The following is a 14,417-nucleotide window of genomic DNA, read 5'->3' on the forward strand; positions in this document are numbered from 1 at the left end:
CCAAACTGGAAGCAATACAAATGTCCACCTGCAGGTGGACAGATAAACCAATTGGAGCTTAGCCACACAGTGGAACACCACTCAGTAGTAGCAGTCATCAGGAATTCATCCACATCATGGATGAATACCAGCGCCAATCTAGTAGCTGCCCAGGGCAAGGGTAGGGATGTCTGCCCCCCAGGGGCTCAGGGAACTTTGGGGTTATAAAAATCTGCCTCTCAGTTTTGTGCTGTGTCTTGGTGATGGCCATGCTAGCACTGGAGTGGAATTGATCGGAACTCCATAAGCTACACTCCAAGGCTGGCTTCGCGGTGTCCCTGGGAGGGCTGCCCCTGCAGTGCCAGTGCACGCACACTGTGTAAATACATAAGCACGTTTTCTCCGACCATGTGCCGTTCTCAAGTTTGCCAATCCGCCTGCCAACCAGTTGGGGGGCTGGGCATCCTGTGCCTTGCCCACCATTCCGTTCTGCGCATAGCTTTTGTATGAAAGCTTAAGTCCCCCAGGAACTGACCTGTCCAGGATGCAGTGGGGCTGTGGGGATTGATTATGAATGAGCTCCTGGGAAGACTGGGCTCTGGGCCTGGAGGCCAAGGGCGTGGCGAGTCTGGATGGAAGGAAGGAATGGGGGACTTGTCCTAAAGCGTCGTTTTTGCCTCGTTCGCGTGTTCAATTGGCTTGGGTGGGGTCGTGGGTGGGTATTACGTGGGTCTGAAATACTCCCCACGTTGTCCTTTAGGTTCTGCGAAATTCATGGGAGTGTCGATCATGTTCTTTTCGCTGAAGGTCTCTTTCTCTTCCTTCTTTCTCGTTTATTTCATTATACCTTTTGCACCTTCCTCCTGAGGCCCACGGTGACGTTGAAGGATATGAAGTGCTTTCTTTCATTTCCTGGAAAAATAAATCCTGGCTCCTTTAGCTGTGTTTTGCTCTTGTTCTGCCCCCTTCGGAACGCCCGGTGGCTCAGGAAAGCTCCGGGTTAAGAGTCACCTGGGGAGATGGGGACACGGGGAGGGCACGCTGTGGCCTGCTGCGCGCGGCCCTGGCATTCTCACAGGTGGCACAGAGCCTGCCTTGCTGAGAACAAACAGGTGTGTGTTCTCAGGAAAGGGCCCTTTCCAGAAAGAGGGAGCAGAAAGGGGAAGCGTCAGCCCCCATGGTTTGTGGGGTGCCAGCAATACCCCGAAACTACAAATTCCGCGTCTTGGCCACTGGCCCTGTGGGAAATCAAGAGGGCGGGGCAGCGGGACCCCTGGGAGCCGTGAGTGGAACTGTGTACGTTTTTCAGTTCATCCTTCAGCTGATAGATATTTTAAGATCCGTGGGACCCATGACTGTTTTAGGAATTTCACCCCAGGAATTGCTAAACAAGTTCATTTACCTGACTCTCATGCAATGTACCTATTGAGATAAACTCTTACTCCATTGTGGAGTGTAAATAACGGGCCTCCCGCAGACAAAATAGAAAAGGGCTTGCAGAGTAAAAGCTCCTTTAGTGTTTTTTTTTGTTTGTTTGTTTTGGGTTTTTTTTCCCCTTTTGAGACATTGTCTTCTGGAACCAGCATCATCTCTATTATTAATCACTTGTGGGGCTTTCTACTGCTTCCCATTGCTCCCTTGGAATTAAACTGCACCTATAAAATATGAAAAATGTACATTTTAAACAGTAAAAAAAAAAAAAAAAGTCATTTTCTAGCATAATACCCCAAATAAAGTGCCATGGAGCCATTAGCAGTAAATGGAATTCTTTGGTGTGTCCTTTGTACAAACACTGACAGGTGCGGTCCCCGCTCTCCCCTACCCCCCCACCCCCCCACTCATCATCGGGTCCCGCAGACACAGAGGCAGCGATCTGCAAGGACAAGCGCTCTGATGTCATCTTCAATCGCACACTCCACTTACCGGGCCGGTGGTCACCGGCGTTGGCGGCTTCTGTCCCGCAGTGCCACCACCGCACCATTAGCGAACCTCGCCCCGGGGCAGCTGGGACACTGGGCTGGGGCAGATGTTCTTTTCAGCCTATTCACTGACCATTCTTGGGGGTTGTTTACTGTTGCCATGGTGACTTTCATTTCCATAGCAGCCACGCCGCTGCTTCTCAGAGGAAAATGAATTTAGTTATAAAAGGATAATATTTTTTTCTCTTTCTCCGGATAACCTGCCATCTGTCGACTGGTGGATCAGTCAGGATTCAGAAACCTATTAAGAATTACAGCAATGAAGTGATAGCTTTTTTTTTTTTTTTTTTTTTTTTTTTGGTCCCATATTAAAAGCAATCCTGGGACAGACATTGTGCCCTCAACATCAAAACTTTGATTTTTTTAATACCTGTTTAAGTGTGTGTGTTTTCAGTGCCTTCACCGCTACTGTATACACACACACACACACACACACACACACACATCTCTCTCTCTCTCTCTCTCTCTCTCTCTCTCTCTCTCTCTCTCATAAATGCAACTTATATTCTATTGATGAGTGGAAATGACTAGTCGTCGTGTGTGCACTGGACTAGATGCAGGTGTATGTAATGTGTTCTCTTCCTGGTGCTGTGACATTCAAGTTCATTCAAGATTCCTGTGGCTGACCTTCCTGTTGTCGCCCCACTCTCCTGCACCCGCACCCAGGGAACAAGCTGTCGGGGTGCATGGATCAGCCCTGTCATCAGGAACATACAGTGCAAATCCTGACAGTAGCAAAAGGAGACGAGAGAACATGCTCTGTTTTAAAAACATAGGGACCTGCCCCTTCCATCTCTTTCTAGAACACCTTTCTTTCTCCCTCTCCAATCCAAGTGGGAAGCAAGTCACCTTGGGGAGCTAGCTCATCCAGTTTCTGGGCTCCCCCCCCCCCCTTTCTTTCTCTCTCTGTTGCATTCATAAGCTGACGTGCAGGGGGAAAAGCCACGCCCGCACACTGGCCCCGTTGTAAATAATGTTATTTATTGGTTGACTTTTCCAGATCCTGACATTGATGCTGCCAGTGCCATGATGCTTTTGAATACTCCCCCTGAGATACAAGCAGGTTGTGAGTAGCTATTTCTATAGCCTTCAGCGCCATAGTTTGTGAACTTAACCCTCTCGTGTACACACCAGGCCGTAGGGAGAACTAATGCTCCAGGAGAACCTCCCCGTAGAGTCACTTTAAGACGACCTTCGTGCGTGATGACACGCACACGCATATGCACACGCGGCCGTGCATATGTGTGAATGGAGGTGTAGGCGTGTCTCCACACAGGGCAGAGTTATCGCAGTGCAGAGCTCTGGGCTCGGGGGAAGGGAAGTGGGGCCTGTAATGAGTCCCCGCGGAGCGGCCCTCTCTGCGCCCGCAGGGACGCTCTGCCAAGACGCTCGGTGGGGCCAGCTGAGCAGGCCTGCCGCTGAGCGGTGCCCATTTTTAGAAACCCCTTCTCCCTCTGGGATCTCATTAATAGCAGGCTGCCATCGTGTAGGTGGAGAGAGAGGAGAGGGTCGTCTGGCTGAGGTGGGTGTCATGCAGGAGCTTGGATGAACCTTGAAATGGGCCCCCCGTGGCGCCCCAGAGTCATCGGCACCAGCCTTTCCGGGTGCCGAGGGCAGGAGGGCAGGCCTGATTAGCCAACCGGAGCTCCTGTCCTCACCTTCTGCTGGCCGTTGAGCAATATTAGGCTGGAGACAACTCTTCTTCTTTGAGCTTCTTTTCTATCCACCTCCTTACGTGGTTTTCCCCCTGCCCCCTACATCTGGAGCTAGACTGCCCTGGTCTTACCAAGGGATGAAAAATGGCCTTGCTCGGAGATGTCTGTACCCTGGTCCTTCTGGCTTGAGATGAGTTCCTCTGCCCACGTCCCGCCCCCAGCCAGAAACCTGCCCAGCGGACAGCCGGCTGGTCCGCCAGGGTCTGCTCAGCTCGTGGGCAGGACATGGCTGCGCCGCAGCCTCCTGCTGGGGAGACGCAGGCGTGGAGGTGACACGGTGAATGCAGACCCGGCCGGGACACCGGGAGCTGGCGCCCACCTGGCTCGTTTTTATGGCCGGGCCCTCCCCGCTGCGGGGGCTCTGGCTCCCGAGCGATCGCATGGCCTCCTGAGCAGAGGGACTCCCCCACTTTTGGAGTCAGTAGTGCTCCCCGCAGAAGAGCCTCCGGCCTCAGACTCGCAGCAGGCGGCCTCGGTTATGAGTGGGCCAATGGGGCGTCCCCAGCTGCCCTTCCCAGCCCTGCATTGTTCACAGCCTGCCACCAGCTTGAGGAAGTTGGACTCCATCCTTTCTTACTTGTTCCTGTTTTTAAAAAAAAAAAAAAAAAAAAAAAAAAAGATTCAAAATATATAGCCCAGCTTTCTCAGGAAGGACTTGCCCTCCATCAGGGGCCGCCCGTCCCTGCCGTTGAAGGCACAGAACTCTCAGTCTCTCTTTGCTAAACTCGGACTGTTCTCCAGGCTGCCCTCTCCTCCGAGCAGCGGACACACTGGCCAGGGCGTGGGTAACTGGCACACTCCTGTCACTGGCAGTTGACCTGTAGTGTGGCTTCTGAGCAGATGGGTGAGGTTACAGGAGAGTGTTAGCACAAAACACCTCCGTTCTCAGAGGACGTTGCAGAAAGAGTACAGACCGCACTGCAGCCGAGTGACGGCCTGAAATGGTTTCCAAGATCAAGTCACATAACTCCTCACGGGGGACACATGCTGACTTCACCGGAACTGTGAACTTCTGGCACCTTCCTTAGCACCCCGCCACTGGTCATTGGTTTAAAATGAATGCGCTTGCTGAACTGGAGGAATGAGGTGAAGAGGGAAAAGGCGCGGGGCTGGCCATTGGCAGGTCCTCCGAAGCTTCCCTCAGGCCCCACAGGAAGAGCAGGAAAAAGGCTTCTTTCTTTATAAGTTGGCAAGTGAATGGCTTTTAATGTTTTCATGACTAAATGAACTTGTCCCCTCTCTTTCACTATAACCCTCAAGCTGTAAATAGTTATTTTTTTTCCCAAGATAGCCATAGCCTCACCTTGAAATGCTGAATTTGAGTTTTCAGAGCTCGGCGTCCATGTGTTGGCTCTCGGCTCATTTTCAGAGGCTTCCCTGCCTCTCTCTCTCCACTGTGAGCCGCCCAGCACACCTTCATGGAGGCCTCACACCACACAGGGACTCCGGGTCCCGGAAGGAGGAGCCACAATGCCCACAGGAGCCGAGGAAGGAGCAGCAGAGGAATAATCGGAAGTCTGGGCAGCGGGCGGGGCACCAGCTGTGTGCTCACCTTCCCCTCCGGCCCCGAGCCCCGAGATGTCCCCTGGGGATCAGGATAGAGCAGTTGTGAGTGGGCTGGGAAGCCCCAGAGATTGGAGCCTTGAGGTCTGCCCCGGGCACTGGGGAGCCAGGCTGGCTGCTCCTCTGCCTCCTGTACCCACAGTCTGCACATCGGCTCAGTAGCTCTTCTCTGCCTCGCTCTCCCTTTGCCTCCCTTTATGTTCATGCTGCGTTGCATACTGTTTCTGACCTGGGACGTGATCCATACGGTACCCTGCCTCCCAGAAGGAGAAGCGTTAGAGACATATCACGATGATGCCTCCGACCCCCACCCAGCCAGCTGCGCCCGAGGCCTCGGAAAGCGAGAAGGGATTCCTTGACAGAACGGGCCAGAGGCAGCAGCCACCGGCCAGCCTGCTGGAGTGCGGGCAGCCCGCCTCCTCTGTGTGTGTGTGTGTGTGTGTGTGTGTGTGAGTGGGGCTCTTGACTGGACAGCGCCTGCCTGCAGTCTTACCGGGCTGGTCTGGGCCCAGCTCTGTTTATGGAGCCTCCTTATGTGCCATTATTTATAGCCTCTTGTTTTCACCTCCTAGCTGTCCCATGCTCCTGTGCGAATGCGACCATCAACTTGGTCTGTCTGCCGCTGTCACTCCCAGCCGTAGGAGGCTGGCCTGGGCAGCCTGAAAGCCTTTCCCTTTCTCATTGTACTTGGGCCACCGGACAGCAGCCACTCAGCACCTGCAAAGGCTGGCAGACAGGCCACAGCCCAGCACCTGAGCTGAGTACCGTATTTTCCAGCGTATAAGACGACCCCCTAATTTTACAGTTAAAACATAGGTTTAGGCCTATATTCCCTGTATAAGACTACCCCCCACTTCTGAGGCAACACCAGTTCTTTTTTTAATAGACCGCCTCTCTGACTCTGGCCAATCTGAGCAGGCTTTTTACTAGAACACAGTGTCATCTTATATGCCGGAAAATACGGTAGGTCATAGAAAGTAAATGACTCCAGAAGCTGGAGAGAGCCCAGTCAGCAAGCCCCTTGATCTCTGGGGAGTCCCTCACAGCCCCGGGGAGCTCCGTGTGCTGGACCCCCCGTGGGTCCCTCGGCCTCTCATTGCAGCCAGTGCTTCCCTTTCGAGGAGACAGCCATGCCGCTCATTAACACCTCAGGCCCCAGCATGGCCTCGTGGGCCGTTCCCACCAGCAACACCAGCGGTGACACTGTCTTTTCTGTGCATTGCCAGTTGGCAGCTGAGTAACATTCTGCAAGGAGGCTGCCCTGTCTCCCATGCTGGATAGGACACTCGAGAGGACTCGCCTTCCCCCAAAATCAGGGCAGAACATTGCTGCAGCACCATCTCTTCCCCTCTGGGTTATGCTTCTAGGCCAGTGGTCGGCAAACTCATTAGTCAGCAGAGCCATAAACTCATTAGTCAACAGAGCCAAACTTAACAGAGCCATATATCAAAAGTACAACGATTGAAATTTCTTTTTGAGAGCCAGATTTTTTAAACTTCTTCTAACGCCACTTCTTCAAAATAGACTTGCCCAGTCCGTGGTATTTTGTGGAAGAGCCACCCTTAAGGGGCCAAAGAGCTGCATATGGCTCGAGAGCTGTGAGTTGCCACCCATTGTTCTAGGCAAACCCATCCAAACATCACCCCAAAATGGCTCTGTGGACTAACCCCAGCTCCTAGAGTCTGCTAAGCCCCGGTATGGCTGCTCACCTGGAACCCCGTGAGTCACCTGGAACCCCGCTTGGGGAACTGTTGGAAGCCAGGAATCAGGTCACCATTACTCATCCTCAAAGCCTTACCTAATCCCGGTGGGAACGTTCCCAGAGAGGAAGTCCAGAGAATAAACACAACAGCCATGCGCATGCCTCCAGCTCCCTGCCTGAAGCCGGAACATACCGGGCCCACCGGGCACCGGGAAAGAGAGACAGCCAGGAAGTCAGCGCCCCTCGCAGGCTCCTCCCCGTGTCCTTCCTTCCAAGTGAGCAGGTGGAGGCTTCCGGAAAAGGGAGGACTGTGATCACCTGGCCGCTCGGCTTGTGGCCTCGGGGGGCAGCGTTCGCCAGGGCTGCCCTCCAAAGGCGGCAGCGGGAGCGCAGGTTAATTTTAGAAGCTGTGAGAGCCAAGGAAGCTAATCATCAGGGGGACCAGGAAGTGGGGGGGTAGGGGGCAGCTAGGAGGGAATCTGTCTTGTGCCACAGACTTTTTTTTTTTTAATCAAGATGATCACATTCCACATGCTGCTGCTTGATGTCCTCTCGTTTGGGTGTGACCGTTGCTTTCCTGCTGGTTAAAAATAAGGAAGTTCAGGTGAAACTGGTTTGGCTCAGTGGATAGAGCGTCGGTCTGCGGACTGAAAGGTCCCAGGTTCGATTCCGGTCAGGGGCATGTACATTGGTTGCGGGCACATTCTCAGTGGGGGGTGTGCAAGAGGCAGCTGATCGATGATTCTCTCTCTCATCTAACTCTCTCTTCCTCTCTGTAAAAAAAATCAATAAAATATGTTTTAAAGAATTATAAATAAAATAAAAATCAGACAGTTCAGAGCCAGTCTGTTAACGTAAGAGAAAGGGGCGGATTGGCCCAGGTGCTGATGTCGTTGGCACCCGGTTCCCGCAGGTTGAGAGTCTCCAGGTGTGTGCATCTTCTCACCCGTAAACGCAGAACGATGTAGCGAAAGGGATGGTGCTGAAGCCTGTCTCCTCCAGCGAGAACCACGGATCCAAGCTGGCCATTCCCGGTGATTTTAAATGTCCATTTTCTATTTCCTCTTCTCCAGCGGCAGCCTCGGCGTCACTCAGGTCACTGGGCGGGTGCACTGACCAGAAAGGGCTTTCCGTGTTTTGATGGACTTTGAGGGAAACACAGAGTAAAAGGAGCAGAAAGCTAGACATGCTGAGAGAGAGATGAGAGAGAGAGAGAGAGAGAGAGAGAGAGAGAGAGAGAGAGAGAGCCGAGGATTGGGCCTCGTGCTCCTTTAGGATCCCAGAATCAAACACAGGCCTCCGGACGCCTTTCTCTCACCTTGACCTTAACCTGCCTGGGATCCGTCTTCAGAAGCCATGTTCCTGACACCGGGGATGAGGACAGAAAGGAGAAGCGATGGGGAACAGTTCTGTGTCACAGCTGGTCTCTGGCAGTCAGAGAGCAAATGGGAACAGATCCGCCATCCGGCCGCCAGGAACCTGCCAGGGATGGGGACTGGGCGATGCCGGGGTTGGCAGGGGCCACCGCAATCCCTTGCAGCTCATTTGCGAACGAGCTCGGGACTCAGAGAGCCCGGCTTCCATGCCAGGAGTCCCGGGAGGTTCAGGAAGTAGCTGAGGGGAAGCCTTTTGATGCTGTGGGGTAGCTGTGTCCTGAGATTCTCTTTGAAGCGAACGAGGTTCATTAAACAGGAGGGTGTTTTAAGGGGTGCATGCAGAGGAGGGGGTGACTACAAACAGCATGAGAGGCTGACCGGATGTCCCCTGTCCTGACCCGGGCAGGCCCTGGGCCTTACAGATCGTTGATAAGAGGATGTGAAAGAGGTGAGATGGGATGGCGGGACGAGGTGATGATAGGATGGGCCAGCCTCGGAGCTAAGCCATTTATGTAACTTGTCTTACTTAATCCTCAGAACAGTCCCGTGAGGCATGTTTGTGCATGTTTGCAGTGGGGAAACTGAGGCTCAGAAAGGGTGAGGCACTTGCCCGAGGCCACAGAGCTCGTGCTGGGGCAAGACTTTGGGCAGAGGCCCTGCTGCCCAGAGTGTCCACCTGCCGATGCGGGACCCTTCATCCATGAAGCAGCTTCCTCAGTTCCCTCCCTGTTGGGTGTGCCCCTGGTGCCTCAAGGCCTGGACACTCGGACAGAGGATTCTGGGCACGGGCACCGTTCTCGGGGCTGCTTTTCTCTCCTTCAACTGGCAGGTGATTCAGTGGTTACGCCCGAGTGCCTGAGAGGCTCCCCACCTGCTCTCTCTCCGTTCCAGGCTCCCCAGTCCTTGTCCCCAGGTGACAGGATATGGACAGGGGACAGAAGCCACATAAGAGTTGTTGCTCTTTCATTTTAGAGATTTTTTTGTTGTGGGTGTGTGTGTTTTTTTATCCCCATCCTGAAGATATGTTTTCATTGATTTGAGAGAGAGAGACAGAGAGAGAGAGAGAGAGAGAGAGAGAACATTGATGTGAGAGAGAAACATCGATCGATTGCCTCCATACATGCCCCAGCCAAGGAGGGGACCCACAATCCAGTATGTGCCCTGACCAGGAATTGAACCCACAACCTTGTGGTGTACAGGACGATGCTGCAACCAACTGAGCCATCGTCCAGGACTTGTTTTGCTCTTAACGGGCTTTCGGCTCACAATCGGTCGCTTCAGGATCACTCTGTGGGTGTTGGTGATAACAATAATACTGATAACCCGTGATTTTCTAAAGAACAGTGTCTGTATTAACTCAGTTAAATCTCCAAATACTCTGTGAGATAAATACCAAATTTTGGCCCCATCCTAAGTAGTTTTTTCAGGGACCCAGGCAGTAAATGGCAGAGATGGGATGTGCATACCCAAAGTTGTCCGACACCAGAATCAGTCTCTCGGCCACAGTGTGTAAGACCACCCTCCTCCTCGGGACACTGTGATGGGTTTCACAGGATCTGGGGGATAAAATCCATTCCTGCCATTACTGGCTGCTTGAGCAAAATTACTTTTTCATTCCTGCGCACAGTGTGCTTTTTATCACTCCCAGGCCTTGTATGTGTTATTCCTCCACCTATAGGAAGTCTTCCCAGATACCCCTTACTCTGGATTAGGTGTCTCCTTCTTTCATGTCTTAGCGTATTTTCATTGCCTCTAATTCTCTTTCCGTCCCACATAAACTGCAGTCCCGCTTTCCTCTTCGCCTAATACATAGGCAGGTACTTGTAAAAGATTGAATGTATTAATTGCTATGATCTGTATATGGAACTGGAATAATTTTTACTCTCAAGAATGCTAACTGTGCAGGCTCTTAAAAGTATTTATCGGGTGCCGGGACCGGTTTGGCTCAGTGGATAGAGCGTCGGCCTGCGGACTGAAAGGTCCCGGGTTCGATTCCGGTCAAGGGCATGTACCTTGGTTGCGGGCACATCCCCAGTGGGGGGTGTGCAGGAGGCAGCTGGTCGATGTTTCTCTCTCATCGACGTTTCTAACTCTCTGTCCCTATCAATTCCTCTCTGTAAAATCAATAAAATATATTTAAAAAAAAAAAAAAAGTATTTATCGGGTGGTCTATTCTGTCAGACTCCTGCTCTTGATGAGGTATGAGGCAGTATTATCAGAATTAGACTGTGTCTGTGGTTATCTGTGCCATACAGCAAAATATTATGAAACCCGTTCCCTCTGTCTGCAAAACCCAGAGTTCTGCTGGTTTTGCATGTCTTTCCTTGAGAACTCTTAGTATTTTTCCCTATACTTTCTTCTCGAAGTCATAGGATATAGTTCTTACATTTAGGTTTATGGTTCGTTTCTAAATAACTTTCACGTATGGTAAGAGGTTAAGATTAAAGTTATCTTTTTCCCCAAAAGGCTCTTCGATTGTTCTGATTCTCCTTTCCCCCATGGTGTTGTCTTGATGCTTTTGTCAAAAACTAGTTGACCAGTCTGGCTCAGAGGTTCAGTGTCAACCTGTGAACCAGGAGGTCATGGTTCGATTCCCGGTCAGGGCATATGCCCAGGTTGTGTGCTCGATCCCTAAGAGGGGGTGTGCAGGTGGCAGCCAATTGATGATTATCTCTCATCATTGATGTTTCCTTCTACCTCTTCCTCTCTGAAATCAACAAAATCACATTTAGAAAACAAAAAACTCCAGTTCACCACATGCATGTGGATCTAGTTGTGGAATCCAGTTTGTTGCATTGTTTTCAATGATTATACATAGGCCAATACCACACTGCCTTGTAGCGTTATAGGAAGTCATGAAATCAGAGCATATAAATCAAGTAACATAAATTTTAGCCACTCTTTCTTATAGAGAACTCATCAACCAAGCAATTTATGGTAATTAGCTGTAGTATCACGTTGTAACCGGTTTCAAGCTTTGAAAATACTTGCTGAGTTTCCTGCTTTAGATGTTCTGTTATCTGAAATCTGGCTAATAGAAAGGAACAGGTAGGAGTTCTTGGTCTGGTTAAGCCTAATGTCACAATTAAATATGGTAAGAAACAGCACTGGTTTTAATGTTATCTCCCTCCCCACCTTTTATAAAAATTAGTAACCGGAGCCGTATGCACCTGGCAGGCTTGGCTCCGTTGGTTGGGTGTCATCCCATGCACCAAAAGGTCGCCAGTTTGATTCCCTGTCGGGGCACACGCCCAGGTTGCAGGCTCAATTTCCATTGGGGGGGCATGTAGGAGGCAGCAGATTGATGTTTTTCTCTCTCTCTCTCTCTCTCTCTCTCTTCCTCTTCCTCTTCCTCTTCCTCTTCCTCTTAAAATTTTTTAAAAAGACAAATTTTAGAAGGAGAGCCTATGCACACCTGTAGGATAAATGGCAGAAATACTAGCAAGACCTCCAGAATGCCCAGGGAATCAGTCTATAATGTTACTCCATATTCAATAGTGGAAATTCATCCTACCTGGTTAAAGGTTTAGAATACTCATGTGCACCTGTTCTTAGAGACCTAAAATTTAAATAAGTGAAAAGTATGTTCGTGTTTTGTAGAAAGTGATTGTTCTATACAAATAATATTGGCTTTAGCAACTTAATATCCAGAGTGGTTTCCATTTTGGAATGTGTAATTTTTCAGGGGTTTTTGGGTGGGGTAAGGGCTTTGAGAAAGCACAGCCACTCACCTTGGCCTGAGACTGCGCCAGGGGCTCCAGGGACCCTTCGGATGCTGACGGCGGAAGGGCTCCTGGCGGGCACCGTTCAGAGAGGGAAAGAGACTGGGATGTGCACTGGGTCCCACAGGAAGAGCTAACAGAAGGCCCAGGCGTGCCAGTGTCCTCTTGTGAAGCACACCTGGCACCGTAGGTCCATGGAAGGTGCTGGTAGGTGCCGTGAGAACATTAGCCTGAGCCAGATGAAGCTGCCGTTGGGTGGTCAGGAAAAAGTCAGATGTCAGGGATTCCCTGTGTTACCCTGTGAGGTAAGCCCTCGGACACAATCAGGTGGGAGGCCACTGTGAGTGTGTTTGGAAAATGGGCAGGATCCGATGGCTGCTGGCGGGGTTGGCTGGGTTGGTTGGAGAAGGTGGACTGTTGAGAGGCCCCAGGAGGTTTGCCTGGGGAAGAAGCCTCGGGAAGGACCAGGTGGGGCCCTCGGAGAGGGCTCCGGGCGCCTGTGGCAGAAGCCAGAGCCCGGCCCTCAGCCCCGAGTTCCAGTGACAGCCCGGGCAGCGGGGATGAGCTATGCTGTGAGTGCCCAGGTGCCTCATAGAATCTGCTTTGCAGTTATTTCTGTCTGTTCCCTTGTTGCACTGAGGACAGGAAGGTGTTCTCGGCCTCTGTGCAGGGCGGGAGAGGCTCTTGTTGGGCACCTGCATTCCGTGTCCTGAGACCTTGTTAGGGCCTGGCTGGAGTGAAAGCTTGTATTTAGTAAATGCAAGGGAATAATGCCTGAAGCCCACTCTCCGAAACGCCTCTCCTCACAAGGCATCCGTGATTGGGCCATAAGATGCTGGTCTCACCTGGCTGACAAGTCTTTTCTTGGGGCGTGCTGTCTTTCTGTCGCACACTCTCTTGGTGTCTGTGCTTTTTTCTTGGCCTCTGCTTGCTCTCTATGCTCTTAACTAATATCTCTCTTTCTCTCTCTCTGTCTGTCTCCCCATCCAAAACTTCTGACTCAGAATGAAATCTTCCCAGTTGACCTCACCTGTGGTGTCTTCTTGTCGCCCTTGCAGTTCCGCCAGGAGTGATACAGAACGGAGCGCGGGTTCTGAGCCGAGGGCTGTTCCCCGGGGTCCGGCCATTGCCAATCACGCCCATCGGGATGACGGCCGCTGTGAGGTAAGGGGCGCTGGCTGGGCAGAGCCTGCCTGGGGCGTGGGAACGGCATCGTGGGTCTTGCGGGGCCACTCGGTGGGATGGAGAGAAACAGCCCCAAAGTAGCAAAGACAACAAACCTGGTTTGGGTGTTTCAAAAAGTAACTTAAAGTGACTCCCAGTGACCCCAATCCAAACGCCAGCCTCCCCTTCACAGTCTGTCAGATCCTGGTCTCCGTGCAGATGAGATGAAGACAGAACAATCGAGTGGGAGTTTTTATTCTAAGAAAGCAGAGTAAGGTGGGTAGAGGGAAATGGTGAGCAATTGGTTCGAGATCCCGGCTGGCAGGCCTGGCTGTGGATGTCTGCGCCAGCGTGGCTGTCTGCTCCAATTGGCTCTGCTGCCTCCCTGCCCACTCCCTCCACCCAGACACCACCAGCCATCGGCAGAACCTTCCAGGTCTCCCACCACATCACCCAACACCCACCCCGTCCTCCCGTCTCCTGGAGCCAGATTTGTTCCCCAGAGGTGTCCAGGTTTTGCCCATCTTATTCAAGCTGTGTCCTCCGTGTAGGTTTCCCGCAGCCTCCACACACAGGACATGATCTCTTCACAAGCCCTCTCTGAACACGGCGTCCACTACAGGAATTAGAGACGAAGAGGCGTTAGGATGATAGAGGAACACCAAGCGCACTGGGAGGGGATCTCTCTTCTTCCTCCACCCCTTCCCGGTGTCTCTGTGGCACCCCCTCTTGAACAAGCCTCATATGGAGCAGGTGGCACAGCAGAAATGTGGCTGCCACAGCCCAGCCCTGGCCCCTCTGCAGGAAGCACTGCAGAAGGGTGGCTTTGGGCTGAGTGACAATAGCTTCCTCAAAGCCTGCCCACAACCAAAGCACCATGGTCTAAGAGTGCCCTTCCTGAACTCATAGGAGTTTAGAGCAGAATCGTTTCGGTATCCAACCACAATTTGCAGAAACTGGACAAGTTTCCATTGCCATGGAGGTAACCAGTTAAAGAAAACCATCATCCCACCCCAGTTTTAAGATAAACTGGGCAGAGATGTATTGCAAGCTCTGTAAGATCAAGGACCCTTGCTCTCTTTATGTCCCCAATGCCTGGCAAATAAGCACTGAGATGCTTTGGGAGAAAACACACACATAAATATACGTAGATATTTGCAGAATCGGTGTCTGGGTAAAACTCATTAAGAAGGGTTTGGGGGAGTCCTGGCCCAGGT

At 51.8% G+C, this 14,417-nt stretch overlaps 1 protein-coding gene across 5 annotated transcripts in view; it reads left to right on the forward strand.

The window, feature by feature from the left end:
- FOXN3 (forkhead box N3) overlaps window positions 1-14,417 on the forward strand; it is a 350,430-nt gene that overhangs the window by 320,259 nt on the left and 15,754 nt on the right. For 3 of the 5 annotated variants that reach the window (XM_084884253.1, XM_084884254.1, XM_084884255.1), the window contains 2 exons: window positions 2,959-3,024; window positions 13,095-13,200. In XM_084884253.1, the coding sequence (XP_084740379.1) occupies window positions 2,959-3,024; window positions 13,095-13,200 (172 nt within the window). The remainder of the gene's footprint in view (window positions 1-2,958; window positions 3,025-13,094; window positions 13,201-14,417) is intronic. The other 2 variants (XM_084884256.1, XM_084884257.1) reach the window with 2 other exon arrangements.

The sequence above is a fragment of the Pipistrellus hanaki genome (genome assembly GCF_964339955.1).
Source record: "Pipistrellus hanaki genome assembly, chromosome: 1".
NCBI lineage: Eukaryota > Metazoa > Chordata > Mammalia > Chiroptera > Vespertilionidae > Pipistrellus > Pipistrellus hanaki.